This window comes from Agaricus bisporus, assembly GCF_000300575.1.
Source record: "Agaricus bisporus var. bisporus H97 unplaced genomic scaffold AGABI2scaffold_7, whole genome shotgun sequence".
Taxonomy (NCBI): domain Eukaryota; kingdom Fungi; phylum Basidiomycota; class Agaricomycetes; order Agaricales; family Agaricaceae; genus Agaricus; species Agaricus bisporus.
Genome location: NW_006267370.1, coordinates 216,783 through 231,722, shown reverse-complemented (window position 1 = coordinate 231,722; position 14,940 = coordinate 216,783). Strand labels below are relative to the sequence as shown.

At 48.2% G+C, this 14,940-nt stretch overlaps 5 protein-coding genes across 5 annotated transcripts; 2 read left to right on the top strand and 3 right to left on the bottom strand.

The window, feature by feature from the left end:
• Positions 1-5: 5 nt before the first annotated feature.
• Positions 6-3,137, bottom strand: AGABI2DRAFT_186290 (hypothetical protein). The gene is made up of 6 exons (XM_006462296.1): positions 2,628-3,137; positions 1,889-2,576; positions 1,561-1,842; positions 382-1,498; positions 206-320; positions 6-154 (listed from the first exon to the last, which is right to left on the bottom strand). Exons 1-6 carry the CDS (start codon positions 3,120-3,122, stop codon positions 86-88), a joined length of 2,766 nt encoding a protein of 921 aa, XP_006462359.1. The 5' UTR covers positions 3,123-3,137; the 3' UTR covers positions 6-85.
• Positions 3,138-3,296: 159 nt separating this feature from the next.
• AGABI2DRAFT_193519 (hypothetical protein) lies at positions 3,297-4,250 on the bottom strand. The gene is made up of 2 exons (XM_006462295.1): positions 3,698-4,250; positions 3,297-3,649 (listed from the first exon to the last, which is right to left on the bottom strand). The coding sequence occupies exons 1-2, from the start codon at positions 4,204-4,206 to the stop codon at positions 3,310-3,312; spliced, it is 849 nt and encodes a 282-aa protein (XP_006462358.1). The 5' UTR covers positions 4,207-4,250; the 3' UTR covers positions 3,297-3,309.
• A 1,050-nt stretch (positions 4,251-5,300) lies between these two features.
• AGABI2DRAFT_137063 (hypothetical protein) lies at positions 5,301-5,916 on the top strand. Its single transcript, XM_006462294.1, has 2 exons — positions 5,301-5,631; positions 5,685-5,916. The coding sequence occupies exon 1, from the start codon at positions 5,449-5,451 to the stop codon at positions 5,623-5,625; it is 177 nt and encodes a 58-aa protein (XP_006462357.1). The 5' UTR covers positions 5,301-5,448; the 3' UTR covers positions 5,626-5,631; positions 5,685-5,916.
• A 9-nt stretch (positions 5,917-5,925) lies between these two features.
• Positions 5,926-8,773, bottom strand: AGABI2DRAFT_223611 (hypothetical protein). Its single transcript, XM_006462293.1, has 3 exons — positions 8,356-8,773; positions 6,594-8,306; positions 5,926-6,544 (listed from the first exon to the last, which is right to left on the bottom strand). Exons 1-3 carry the CDS (start codon positions 8,741-8,743, stop codon positions 5,976-5,978), a joined length of 2,670 nt encoding a protein of 889 aa, XP_006462356.1. The 5' UTR covers positions 8,744-8,773; the 3' UTR covers positions 5,926-5,975.
• Positions 8,774-9,316: 543 nt separating this feature from the next.
• AGABI2DRAFT_186286 (hypothetical protein) lies at positions 9,317-14,484 on the top strand (the record flags this gene model as incomplete). Its single annotated transcript, XM_006462292.1, has 16 exons — positions 9,317-9,331; positions 9,769-10,274; positions 10,328-10,715; positions 10,764-11,290; positions 11,349-11,772; positions 11,822-12,015; positions 12,066-12,181; positions 12,236-12,372; positions 12,424-13,018; positions 13,075-13,277; positions 13,326-13,746; positions 13,803-13,891; positions 13,942-14,154; positions 14,204-14,260; positions 14,313-14,412; positions 14,461-14,484. Coding segments are annotated over 16 exons (4,008 nt in total), but the record flags the coding sequence as incomplete, so codon positions are not given.
• Positions 14,485-14,940: the final 456 nt, after the last annotated feature.

The window sequence follows — 14,940 nt, the reverse complement described above, 5'->3', positions numbered from 1 at the left end:
AGGGCTATGACGGGCATTACATAAGCCAAACACTCGCTTATATTTCCAAGAAAGTGCTACAATATCTACTCAAGTACTCGATATATTATACTCTCGCCCTCCCCGCTTTGTCCTTGAACTTTAGCTGGTCGTAAAGCGATGCGATCTGGTCACCCTATTTCACCCGACATAAGAAACAGCGCCGCTGAACGCAAAAATCGCTCACCTTTTGCTCCAAAACGTCAACTACCTCGCGTAAATGTCGAGCAAGGGTGTTCCTCTGCGCTACATTGGACGCAGCATCCATCTCCTTGTACTGGTCTGCCAACTCAATATAGATGCTTTCGTTGTGGTGTTGTGAGTTCGATTACGGCCGATGATTTATAAATGGATGACAGTTACCTTTTATAGTGAGTAAAGTCATCCTCCAATTCCCGAATGATCCGTGCCACGATGGTCTGAGGAGGGAGGCCCTCTTGTCGTGCAATTAAACGCACTTCGTTGATATCTTGAAGACTTCGCTCACGGCGTTGACCTCTCTCCAGAGGTTGTTCAAATTCGTCCCCCTCTTCCGCGAATCCTTCATCCTCTTGTTCATGGGATGCACGTCTGTGCCTCGTTTGACGAGTGGCCTGGGTCCTACGATTTCTCCACGCGAGTGACACGGGATGTTCGTCGGATTCCCGCCGACGCTGGTTACACGTAGTGCATGTTCGGGGATCATGTTCAGGTGCAGCGAAAAACAACCTTTCCAAACGCTTGCCTCGAATTTTTGGGAAAGACGCTTCGGGTTCAGCCTTGCGTCTTCGGCTCGAACGAAGCGTCTGTGCCTCAACAAGGGGTGGCGCCGACGGCCTCACACCTGCCTCATCTTCATTTTCGATATCTGAAATCGGCTCGGGAGAGCAAGGTCGCTGGACAAATGTGTCTGCCTTCCTATGACGCCTCGATCTAGGGGATGGCGAATAGACTGGCGATCTGCTATGGGAGAATTGCGACAGGTCCGCCGATATTGAGTGATCGGACCTCCTTTCATCGATTTCCGCCGATATTCTCTCAAATTCTGCAGAGTCAATAAATCGGGCTCCTCTAGATCCTTCGGTCGCACGGTCGGTTCTTATTGTCTTGTCCAGAGCCATAGTCCTTGAGGCATTTTCAGCTTCAATTTCCAGTTCTTCGTCCTCTGCCTCTTCCTCATCTTCTGATTCATCAAGCTCGTCTTGACGCTCAAGAACGGGAGGAACATCCTGTTCTATGTTGTCTTGCTGCGAAGACGCTTCTCGCGCCGCCCGTCGCTCGCGTAGGCCTTCCTCGACGACGTCTCTCAAGACTTCGACCTCACCAGCAAGTCTTTCCACTTCGCTCTTCAGCAGCGTGATCTCAGCACTCTTCTCTCTCAGAGTGGCCGAGTCAACGTCCCGTAAAGTCCTGAGCTCGGTGAGCAATTCGCGGTGTGCAGAAAGTTCTTGGGTCAGTCGAGTAAGCTGGGTCCGAAGAGAATTGATAAGTGTTTCCAGTGCTATAAAAAGCATATACATAAATCAGCATGTAGTGCAACAGTGTAGATCGTGTAACACCAACCTTTTTTCTCTTCCACGACCTCCTTGTATCGTTCGTGAAGCTGAGATGTATCGGCAGGATAATCCCTAGCCCGTCCCTTTCCTTTCGCCATCCTTAGCACCGCCTGTCGTTGTTTGAGGATTTCTTCTTGCTCAATCAGCCGAGTGCGTTCACGGAGAACGTCCCTCTTGCAATCTTCCAACTCCATCTCGAGTTCACGTACTCGTCGTCTTGAAATACCGTTCTCTTCTTCAAGTTGTTGGATCTTGTTGTGAACGATATTCAACGTTTTCAGAAGACGGTCTATTTCTTATGAGAGGATATATGCCAATTGATTTTCAGTACTTACTTTCAGTCTCTCGTAGCCGTCCTTCAGCGCGATAGGCATAGTACTCCGCTGTTAGTTTGGCAGGTGATTCAATTGCATTGGTAATACCCGTCACGTCGGGCAGTTGTATCCGCGATTTGTCTCTCTGCCAAGTCTTGGGACCATGACCATGCGTTCCATCATGGAAAAGATTATCTGGGCCAGGGCCCGATCTTTTCGTGGAAGCTGACGCCTTGAGTTTACCCTTTTCACGTTCAATCTCTTTGGCAAGTCCGTGAGCCATGCGGGTAAACCTGGACTCTTTCGAAGATGATGGACTAGGGGGTTGGGCGACGAGATCCTGCTGTTGAGCTTGGGGTGGGAAATTGTTGGTTCGTTTTGCGGGATGAGGGGTCGCAACATGGGAAGCGCTGGGGCGTCTACTTCCTCCTCCTGAGGAGGAAGCTTGAGGTTTATGGCGATGGATTGGGGGGCTATGGGATTTTTTCGGTGAAAGGGCGACATCACGAAGGGCGTCGGAAAGTTTCGGACGAGCTTGAAGGGTTGGAGGCCCCTGGTCCGTATCTGAGTGCGAGGATGAACCGGATGTGACGGGGGAGGCTATACGAACGGCGCGGGACAAGGGTGGCTGGGAACCTGTTTCTAGTATGTGATCAAGTTCAGCGCTGTCCTCAACTACAAGAGGGTTATTTGTTATGCTATCAAAAGTCTACAACGGCAGATGAGGGGGCGAAAAAAACCGATTTGAGCGACTACTTACTGCGCGTTTGGAACGGGAAGGGGTATCAAAGATGCTGAGTTTGCTGGTTACGCCTGCAATGATATCGTTTAAAGGTCGCTCTGGGTCATATTCTGCACCGCTTAAGCTCATATCGCGGCGAGCTCCACGTCCGACTAGACCTGCGCCGAGAGTGACGGCGCTGGCGTGGTGAGCGGCGGTTGAAAGAGACTCTGCGCCGTATGGATTAATGCCTTCCTCATAGTCATCGCCTGTGCGGTATGACCAGCCGTGTCCTGGGACATCATCTTCCACTGGGTAACGGTGCTCGAGAGAAGGAAAGTCATTGTAAACTGGGTTGGAATTGTGTCTGGGGTACTCGAGGCTGTCGATGTCGTCGTCATCGTCGTCGCTGTGCGCGGACTCAGTGGCAGACGAGAGATGAATGGCAGCTTCCGAGTAGCGGAGGTTGTGTTCGAGCTGGATGCGGGTATGCTCGAGCTCGTCGTTGGGGATGAGTGGGGCCGTGCGGGGCATCTTTGCTGCCGGGCTGGGGGTGTCGCTGGATTGGATTGGGTGCAGACTACAAACAAACGAACGACGCGATGCTGCACGTGACCGCGTCTCTGCCCCTGGAGGAATTCATTTATATCTGATGCATCTCCTAAATCCCGAAAACATTATGACCTCTACTGATAAATATATATAAGGATCGCCTATCTGGTTATTTTTTACTCTTTTTAAATGACTCGTCCCTCCTTACGCGCAACATCCACTCATACGACTTGGCAGCCCATTTGACGTATCTGACCCCCTGCACCATCTCCACGAACGCCAGCCGATGATGCAAAAGCTCCAAGTCGCTGAACAACAGCAAAGGAGGCACCGTATCGTCAGGGACCTCCGTAGCCGCCGTCATCCGAACAAGTGGTCTCGATTTATCCTCAAGAGACGTACGCGTAGACCGGAAAAGCGGATTCTCTGCAGCCTCTCGGATGGACGAAGGTGGATATCGCTTAACAAAGGCATAAAGAACGTCCATAGCCTCGTCCAATTTACCGTGTCTGTACAAAAATTTAGTCCGTGCTGGAAATGACTTGGGAAATGCTTACTTGGCGTATATCCTTATTCGAGCCGAATAGGCATTCTCTATGAGCCTCGGGTCTACTTTTCCCTTACTGTTATCCTCTAGAACCCGCCATTGTTTCCACAACTCATCAGCAAATCGTAGTGCAACTTCGCTCTCTTCAGGCTCTGCAAATGCACAACGCTGTAAAGCCCAAATATATGTTCTCGCCGATCTCTGCACTTTGGTCTCCTCGAATACGCTCCAAAAAACTTTTTGCGCAACGCGTAAGGGTGCATGGCGGTAGAATACAGAAACGTAGGCACCCAGAAGATTTGAGGTGATCTTAACGTTAGAAAACACGTTCTCAAGATATGACGAAGATTGACCACGGGCGCCTGGACGACGGATACCAACATCTTCCAGAATGCGCTGAAACAAATATGTCACTTCGTGTATGACTTCTTCCCGGCTCTGTGGCGGAATATGAGAAAAGGAAGGCGGAGAATCGGGAGTTTCCACAGAATAAGGAGCAGCCGCCATGCTCTCCTCCATCGCAGACGACGTGCGAGATTCCTCTTCTTGTACTAACGTAGACTCTCTAATAAAAGGAGATTTGTGCGTCGAGTATGTGTTGAACAGATGCATCATGATCGTCTCGTCGATGTGCACGCCTTCCGGTTCATTCAGATCCTTGCTAGCCTTGCTCCTGATTCCTCCTCTTACAATCTCAGCCAAGATCCATCTTGCCCGCCCCAGGTCACTGACCCTCTTCGCACCCTCCAGCAGCGCAATGAAGGTATGTTGGTCTGGTTTAAAAGCCGACTTCCCCCTCGCGTCTCTGTTTGCGTCCAGCATCTCTTTGCGATGCGGTAAGCCTCATTGACGTATTTTCTTTCGCCCGACTTGGCGCAAGCCAAAATCACAGCATTATACGTTTGAACTGTCGGCTCGATTTTCTTGTCGACAGTCATTTCTGTCCAAAAATCTAATGCCTTTTCGGGTTCAGATCGACGGGAGGAAGAGATCGGGTTTGCACAGGCGCGAATCATCGAGGCATACAGCCAGGCGTCTGGGTTGGGATGCGCGACATAGCGCATGTGTGTGAACAGATCCCATCCTTGAGCTCGAGAGATGGAAGACCGTGAAGATAATAGGGTAATTATACACGAAGTATACGTCTGCATTGGTGCGAAAAGGCCCTTTTTTTCGTATGAGTGGAGGACTTCTAGTGCTGATGATGGAATTGTAGTTCTGCGTTTTTCTTTCAGGTAAGTTTTTAGATGGGCTTTGACATGGAGATGCCTCTGGCGTTCGGTGGGAGACGTTGTGAAGTTTGAAATTACGGCTTCGGTAGCTTTTACATTGCCCCGGTCAGCAATAATCTCAAGAGTGCTAGTCACAACAGCCTCAGGTATCGGCACCCCAGTACGCTGAACCTGATCAGTTCCAGATTTTGTTAACTTATAATTAAGCATACCTTCATGATGTTCAGAGTTAGTACAGCTCCAGGTCCGTCTTGGAACTTCGTCTGTACAATAATGTTAGTAGTGGTCGAACAAGGTCAGATTTTGTTTAACACACGCAAGCACGAAAAATGGCCTCGCATTCCTTCACAGACAGCACGTTAACTGGCACGGAAACCTTGCTGGGACCAGCAACAACCTGTCCTTCGTCGTCGGTGCCCTTGAGCACCAATCCTCTCATTTCCTCATACCGACGGGTGACGGCCTGGGCTTGTGCCATTACTCTATGGTAGAAATGCCCTTTACCTGACACCTGTTGAATGATGTCCGGATGATTCTGCGAAAGTCTCCATTCTGCTTCTTGAATGGTCTGAGCATCTTCAAGAGCTTGTCGTTGCTCCTGAGCCTCGGTATCAAGCTCAGAAGGAGAAGACGAAAGAGAGTTATCAAGAAGATCCTCGTAAAGAAACATGAGGTCCTCGTCAGAGTAGTAGGGCGGCGCCAGTGATTTTTCCTAGTCACGTTCTGAATGTCTAGTCGAGACAGATTTCGCGGGGACAGACATACCTCTTCTGCTACTGCTTCCTCCAATGCCTTTACCCGCTTTTCGAGCTCAAATGCGGGCCCAATACTGTTCAGTGTATCTCTGGCAACCAAGGATGGTCGTCTCCGACCTTTTGTTAATGGAACAGGTGGAGGTGGCGGCGGGCGTTGGACAGCCAGTGCTGCCTGCGACATCGAGCGCGACTGGAGTGTCCATGGTCGCCGAACAGCTGAACGCGTTATACGCAGAACCATGACTGAGGAATTTTGGAGGAAAGAAATATAAAAATAAATCGTGACAATGTGACAAGTAAATTAGGTCTTGCGCCGTTTTCTCCCACGCCCGTGACCCTGCTCTGCCTCGCTTTCTCGCTTCGTCTTCATTCCAACCATCCGCATCACATCCTTTTTCTTTTCCTTCTCCTTCTCCTCATACTGACTCTCCTCTCGCTCCCGCTTTTTTCTGTGTTCTTCTCTCTTCTCGTCCTTTTTCTCCTTCCGTTTCACCACCTTGTCCTTTCTCAACGCTCGCATCTGCTGCAGTAACGCTACAGCTTCACGCTCCTCCGGTTCCATCACAACAGCTCGTTTTTGTAAATATGTCTGCGACCGTTGTTTCTTCATAAGTTTCGGTTTCGATGCGTAAGGCAAAGCCGACTGCAGTTTCTGAGGAACTCGTAAAGGATTAAATTTACGAGGAGCCCGTTCGACCTTTTTGTACGTAGAATTGACACTTAAAGGTGTCTTGAGACCTTCATCTCGCCGCACTTGTCCCGTAAGTCGCATGCCTTTCCAAGTTGTCTTGTTAGACAATAGTAAGGAAGTGACGGGGTTGTAGAATTTTCGCGGCTCGATCGAATACCAAGCCCGAAGGAAAACAAGGTCTAAGTCGAATTCAGTAAAAGTATCACGCCAAAAATTCTATATACTCACCGCTTGCAAGAATTTTGTCCTCAAAGGTGGCTCGGAAAGCACCTTCAGGTTTGGGCAGTGCTTTTTTGATCTGGCCTCGAATACCAGATACCGTCTTGATATTCGCACCCTCAAATTTAGCAACCTCCAGCGCAGAATTGAACATGTCCTTGATAAACGCCGTGTTTTTAAAGATCTTGTAAGGTACACCCGTCAACTTGAGCTTCTTGACAATTTTCACCGAACGATCAATGTCAAGAACAACTCCAGTTGCACTAACTCGGAAACCAGGCGCATCTCCGAGTAATGAGTTGAATGCGCAGAAACCTGTATTAGGGAGAGCAACGGGGCCATAGAATGTCGCATAGCAATGCATATGCTCAGGAGTATATTTGAGCATTCGCATTCGGATCGAATGGTCGTCAAGAGAGTAAATGGGGGCTGTCTGGAACCGCCGCCAGCCAAGGGAGAAGATGAGTGGATCGTTGGTTTTGAGCGTTCGCACGAACCAACGATGCCGCTTGACTCGAACTTGGACATAACCAAACCGCTCTTCTGCAGCGAGTAAACCACCGACGATGATAGGGTAATGAGGATCAAAATGTTCCACAAGTTCACATGGAACATTCGAGAGCTCTATGCGCACATAGATTCCAGGCCGGAAACCTTCAACAAGAGCACGGGCTTCCAAGTCAACTCCTTCAAATTCTGCGCGATTGAGTGCAAGTTGACGAGCAATTTCATCCTTTGCGGCATCATAAAAGTCGACTTTGGCAGATTCTGGGTCGTCGTATTGCTCGTCAAACTTGCGTTTGAGGGCCTCCTTTTTAGCTTGTAATGCTTTTGCATCTTTGGCCTCTGCATTACTTCTATCCCCACTCTCTTCTTCGCCACCATCGTCTTCTACTCCAACCCATTCTTCATCGTTGTCTCCTTTCGCACCAGTGTCGTCGCCGGTGATGAAGAGTCCTCTGATCGATTCCAATAGTTCCTCATCTTCCCATTTTTCTAATTCTGCATCATCAATCGGCTCTTTGCCCATGTCGAGTACCTCCATTTGGTTCATATCAGACTTGTGCTTGATCGTAAAGAAATCATCAACTTCCTCGTCATCGCCACCCGCCTTCTTGCCATGCAACACTTCTTCCGGCGTCAAGTCGGATGAGTAAATTAACTTGATCCAGTCCTTCCGTTTGTTCTTCTGTGAAGAAGCCAATAACTCAGCATGTTTTGTTAGATTGGCCTTCCAACGCGGAGCATCGTCTTCGTCCTCATCCATAGCGTCTTCATCACTTGGTATATCAACATCCTCGTCGTCGACAGCAAAATGCACTTGACCGTCCTCATCGTCATTCTCGCCAAGGTCGGAGTCACTTTCGGCGTATTCTACGCCTGTCCGTGATTGTCGACTCGAGGAAGGAAGAGTGCGCTGTACAACTCTGTGTGATTGACGTCCAGTGTTTTCTGCACCGTTTGGTAGGTGATCCAGGTCGACGGCGCCATCTCCTTCGCTGTCGTCCTCATCCTCATCCTCCTCGCCATTTTCATCCTCCTCGCCGTCCTCATCTTCCTCGTCGTCTCCGTCTTGATTTCTACCCTCATTTAGATTGGTCATAGAAAGCGGATTTGACGATGTGCCAAATAGTCGGATCTGACTTTTGCTGACGGCATCCTCGAGAGTACCTGCCATGTCCTGTAGATCCATGACCATTTGTTCACCCTCACCTTGTGGAACTAGAAGCCAAATCAGTCGAAGTTGATAGCAAGGAATGAGCCCACGGACCTTGATCATTTCCTTTAGAAAAGCTACCAGGAACATTTATCCAGACGGCGTCCTTGTCGTATATCACACCTCCAACGTCACTCATGGGAGCATGTATGAGTAATTTTTTCTTTTCACTCAATTTTCTTCGCTTCTCCGATTCGTCGTCGGGCAATGGGCAGGGATCTCCGAGGGGTTGAACACTGGTCATATCGAGATCTCCGACACCAGGGATGTGAACCTTTGTACCCATCCGAAGGTTTGTTCCTCTGACGTAGCCATAAAGCGTGACAGTGCGATCGCATTTTCCTTTCGATGTTCGTACCTGTTCTCTCGGTGTGAGATCTTCAAGACGGTCGACGAGGACGTATGGATGGGAATTACGGAAAACGAGGGGGCGGAATTTCATGACGGAAATGAAGCGGGAGAGGTTGAGGACTTCAGTGTCGGGATAACGGCCGTTGATGACGCCGGAAAGGTAGAAAAGTTTTGCGCCTTGATAGATTTCTGTCCAGAAACGCTTTTTGAGGGCTTTTTTGGTGGCTTTGAGGGTAGCGGCCTTTTTTATGAGGTCGAGGTGAGTGAGAATGCCGATGACTTTGGGGAAACCATGGGACTGGAGGACGTTTAGAAATTCGAACGTTTCCTAGACGGCAAATCATAAAAATTTCAAACGAGTAGATAGACATGACTTCCATACCATTTCAAAGCCAAATGAACCGTCGATCATCAAAAGGACGAGATCGGCGACTTTGCCGATATCAATCATGGCGTTGAGATCGTTATTGCATTCCATAAAGGTGAGTCGACGCTTCTTTCCACCGACGACGGTAATGGGGCCTTTTGGGTCGTTTAGCGTCTGCTTTGTGTAGCGACGAACGAGACTTTTGAGAAGGGTTGTTTTGCCCACGCCTGGAGGGCCGACAATGGCGATGATGACAGGCGGAGGGATGTCGTCGGGGGTCCTGTTGACGAGGGGAACATGGAGGCGAGTTTGGTCCTTTTCAGCTGCCCGACGTCCTTGTCGGTCTGCGTTGCGGCCAGATCTTGGAGCAAATGCCTGGTATTGGTTTGTGAGGAAAAAGCGAGGAATTTGAGAAGATCTACGCACTTTTTCGTTGAAGCCCTGCTGGTGTTTTTCTTTTCCTTTTGCTTTCGCCTTTTTCTCAGCTTTCACACCCGACTGCGAAGGCCGGTGCGCCTTGTGTGTATCCATGAAAAAGATTGATTGCCAAGCGTGACGTGGTAACGTGACAGACGCGTTCATATTCGTGCTTTGATTTGATTGCATTAAATCATTGACTTTTGGACTTTGATTTTATGGAGAGCTTTGAGCTGCAAGACGAGCTCACTGCACTGGCCCACGATGTGCATACCTATGCCATCGACAACGAACACGACTTTTCCTCGGAAGACCCTGCTAGATTCCTCGAGGCAGCCGTCGAGGCCGTCGCTAACAACACCGACGCCATTCGCGATCCAGAGGTCTTTGATGTCTTCAGAAGTGTCCTCAAGTACTCCTCCTCCATCTCTGGCACGCTCATGAACAAGGTCCTCGACTCTCTCACGTCAGGAATACAAAGCGAGATCGATGCCACCGTACGCGATATTGAATCAGGCGAACAGGCCACCGACTCGTCTCATCGAATCCCTCTCGAGCTCTTTGGATTTCTCTTGCAGTGGTTTGTCACTGCCGCTGAGCATATACAAGGGTCCGACAATGCTCCAGCCGCCCCGGCTCCCAAGGCAAGGAGAGGTCGAGGCGGCAAGGCTGCTGGCGCAAAAGCTGCCAAAGCCGCAGCCGCACGCATGGAAGAAACATGGTCATGGCAGGATCAGATCCCGGCTGTGCTGACCGTCATCAGCAAGGTTCTCGTCAAGCTTGGTATGCATTGGCAGAAGGTATGGCAAACGACCACTGAAAGGGAGACGTTCGTCAGGTGCGTCCCTCCGCTCTCTCCCCGTGCACTTAGCGTTCACGCTAGTCATGCAGTTGCCTCGTCAAGCCAGCCTACTACGTGCTCGAAAACGAACAATACATGAAAGACGAAAAAATTCGCCTTGGCGCGGAAAAGGTTATATGCGTTTCCGTCAAACATCATAACCAAATCCTTGTGGCACACACGAATATCATTCAGAACCTACAATTCTACGAGCACCTTCCTGAGATCTTGGCTGAATGTTTGCACATCCTTGCCGCCCAATATGCGCATACTCAACTTGGCGACGACATTTTGAGAGAGGTCGCCAGCATATCCTTCAATGCGCAGGATAACAAAGGTCCTCGAAACTTTGCTCGGTTTTTGGTTAAATTTGCGGAATATGCGCCGAGGTCGTTGTTGAAACAACTTAGCTTATTGCTCAACCAATTGGACTCTGAGGTGTGGTTAATGTTCGACTCCACGAAATGTTTTCTTATTCCTCTGCAGGCTTATCCAATGCGCATTGCAATCGTTGAAGTGATTGGTCACATTATCCAAGAGCTCGCACGAAATTTGGATTCTGACACAAACTCTAAACAAACTCAGAAACAAATCAACGGCTTATTTGACCTTCTCCATGAACGCATCCTCGATACTTCTTCGTACGTTCGAACAAAAGTCCTCTCCGTCCTTTCGAAAGTCTTTGATATCAAGGTCCCCAAATTTCCCAAACAACGGTTGGCAAGCACAAGAGCTGCTGCCAACGCGCTGGAGGACAAGGCTTCCACCGTAAGAAAGGCTGCAGTCAGTCTATTGATCAAACTCCTCGTTACTCACCCATACGGAATGATGCATGGTGGGATGTTGCAACATGAAATTTGGAATAGCGAGTATGACGCTGTGAGAAAAGAGTTGGACAAAGTTGAGGGCAAAGTTGGCAAAGCTGTGGAGGTCCAAAACGAGGAAGAGGAGGAGGGAGACAATGAAGATGAGGGAAACGAAGGCGAGGAGCATGTTGGGAAGAAAAAAATTCGGTAAGCTTCTCTGTTACCACGTATTTATATGACCCTCTCACTTGCATCACCAATGAAGGTCTAAGAAACATCGGGTCAATGACGAAGATGCTATGGACGTTGACGACGACGACGACGGTACTGCAACTGAAGAAGATAATGATGAAGCTACCGACGAAGATGAAGATGATGCCATGTCCGTTGATAGCGAAGGAAACCCACGGAAAAAGGCTAAGAAATCCAAACTGAAACCTCGCAAATCGCAGCTCAACATGGAAGCGCTTAGTCAAGAACAAGCTGCCGTTGCTGCACTTGAGAGCGACGACATACTTCGCTTGAGGCTCAAAAGGAAGTATTATGCCGAAGCACTGTCCTTCATCCGACTGATTGAGAATTCAATGGAAAAGCTGGTTCAACTTCTCGGGTCGACAAACAAGGCTGAGGTGTTGGAGACTATGGAGTTCTTTAGGATTGCCCATGGATACGAGCTGGAGGGTGCCAAGGTATGAGTTTCGTTGCTGTCCTATTTGGTGTGCTCAACGCATGTTATAGGAGGGTATACAGAAGATGCTTCACCTAATCTGGGTGAAAGACAACAGTGCCTTGACTTCAGAAGACGGGAAGGAACTCAAGGGCATTCGCCAGCGATTAATTGAAGTCTACTGTTCATTGTACTTTGAAGCTGACCCGGAGCTGGGAGGCGACGCGAAAAGTCAAATAAATCGCATCGCCAAGAATATGATCGAGTGCGTAGCTTGACTTCTTTCCCAGGTATCATGCTCATTGACTCGTCTAGACGCACCTTTGATTGCACGCTGGCTGATATCACTAGCTTGGAAGAAATGATGCGGATTATGATGGAGGAAGATCGAGTGCACCCTGACGTCATCGCAAAACTGTGGCAGATTTATGGTAACGTTTTTCTCGAGATAGAATCTGTATTTTACTCAACATTCTTTGGTACAGGTTCCAATAGGCATATACCACCGGTTCAGAGGCGTGCTGCAATCATGGTTCTCGGAATGATGGCCATTGCGAAGAAGAGCATTCTCGAAGACCACGTCGAGTTGATGCTCAAAGTCGGCCTTGGAAAACTTGGAAGGGTGATTTCAAACAAATTTTTACCCAGTATTGTATACTTACGCCTCTCCTAGCTTGATCTAGAGCTTGCGCGGTACACGTGCATAGCGCTCCAGCGTTTAAATGGTAGTGCCAAAAAAGTTAAAGGGTCACTCAAGGACAATACTGTCCGCTATCCGATGACGTCTTCGATTTTTTCGGCGCTCGAGAAAGCAGTGGAAAGGCCTTGCAGGTCGTTGGACTGGTTTGGTTTAGCTGAACATGCCGTCAATACTGTCTACGCTTTAGGTCAACACCCCGATAAATGGTGTGGAGATCTTATCAAGAAGTTGGCGGCTAGGGCATTCGGGCCAAAAGAAATCAGAGAAGAAGCCATGGACAAGGAAAGAGAAGACGATGATGAGGAGAAAGAGGAGGGCGACGATGATGATGAAGGAGAGAAAAAAAAGGGGGAAATGGACGAAGATGGGGACGTATCTATGACCCAGGCAGATATGTCGTTCACTCAGCCAGCTCTGACGCAGAACGCCGGTGGAGAGAAGAGGACAGCGGATAATTTCGAAATGAGCCAATTGTTTTTCGTCATCGGTCACGTTGCCCTGAAGCAGATTGTATTTCTGGAACTTGTCGAAAGGGAATGGAAGAGGCAAAAGGATGAGAAGTATGCGGGTATGTGTTGTAGCTTCTTGCTATCCAAACGGTGACGGTCAATTCAATCTACACAGCGGAAAAACAAGCAAGCGGGGCCCAATCCGCCAAAGACAAAGACGGGGAAGAATTGGACCAAGTTGCCGGGAATGCAGAAGATGAAATTGGAGACCGTATACAGGCCGTCAGGGAACATGAAATCCTCTATGGAGAGGAGTCATTGCTAGCAGCCTACGCCCAGATGATAGTGCGCGTCTGTGGCAGTCCTCAAATCTTCAAGGTACATATAACACCTCGGCCTTATTTCATTCTGCTGAAATCCAATTAGGATTCCGTCTTGAGAAGGACTGCCATCATCAGCTTCAGCAAGCTACTTTGCGTCAGCTCAAAGTTTTGTGAAGATCACATCGATCTTCTTTTCAAGCTTCTCGAGAAATCGAAAGATTCGACCGTCAGAGGGAATATCGCAATCGCTCTTGGAGATATAGCCGTATCGTTCGCGTCCATCGTTGACGAGAACTCGAGCCAGATGTATAAAGGTCTATCGGATGGCGTTATACAGGTTAAGAAGAACACTTTGATGGTGTTGACGCACCTGATTTTAAACGGAATGGTCAAGGTCAAGGGGCAGCTGGGAGAGATGGCCAAGTGTCTTGAGGATGACGATGCGAGAATTCAAGACTTATCAAAGTTGTTCTTCAAAGAACTTTCAGGCAAGGAAAATGCAATCTATAATAATTTACCTGACGGTGAGTGCTTCTAGTAGCTATATTACTCGCGCTGTACTGATGGTGAGGATTTCTAGTTATCAGCCACCTGTCGACGGGAGAACATGCAGTGTCTGAACATATGTTCCAAAATACGCTGCGGTACATCTTTACATTCATTGATAAGGTTTTTCATGTCCATCTCATCCATGTTCTCTGCCACTAACACTAAAGTAGGAACGACAAGCTGAAAATATTGTCGAGAAATTGTGTGGACGATTCCGCTTCACGGAAGATCCACGACAATGGCGTGATATCGCATTTTGCCTGTCATTGTTACCATTCAAAAGTGAACGGTCAGTGAAAAGATTGATTGAGGGACTGCAGTTCTATCGCGACAAATTGCATGAACCTGCCGTCTTCGACAAATTTAGTGAGATTCTCAACAAGGTGCGAGGTGACTCTTTTCCATGCGGGCTAAAGTCTCAATGATATCTAGGCACGGAGTAATAAGTCGAAAGACAAGCCTGATACTGAGTTGGACGAATTTGAGAAGGCATGGACAATTCTCATTATCTTACATCTATTTCTCACTCCGTTGTTTGTAGATTCTGGAGGACCATAGAAATCAAGGCCAAGAAGATCAGGCATTCGAAAATATGGTTGAGAAACGCAAGGTAGCTGCGAGAAAAAAAGCAAATAAAAAAGGCAAGTACTCACTCAACATACCTTGTATTTTATTGACAGTTTTCCCAGCTTCCTCGAAACGCAGGCGCCAGACTATACCAGTTGAAGCAGATGAAGATGAATAGTTGTATTCTTGGTAATGGTACTATAGAGCTATCTTGTATTCTCACTGTCCTCACAGATCTCCAACTTGTTGTGAGTTTTTTGTTACCTGATTGTCTGTAATCACAGCTTTTGCATGCATATCACACCACTCAATGAATGAAAATGCTAGGGGATACTTGGACCTCAATGTAAGGTAGTATACCATAGATGTGGTCAACATCATGTTGACTACAGTGACTGAACTACAAATCTGGAGCTTTCTTTCTCCATGATTCAATTGGTAATTGCTGTAGTCTATATCAATGATGTTGCCTGTTTAGACAAAAATGGTTCAAAGCTCCTCAAAGAGTTGAAGCTTAAGTATTCCATGAAATGGGAATGTTGTAATCAAGGAGTTTCTTGGGATGCAAATCTCTAGAGATAGATCTTGTCAAAAGATCTTTC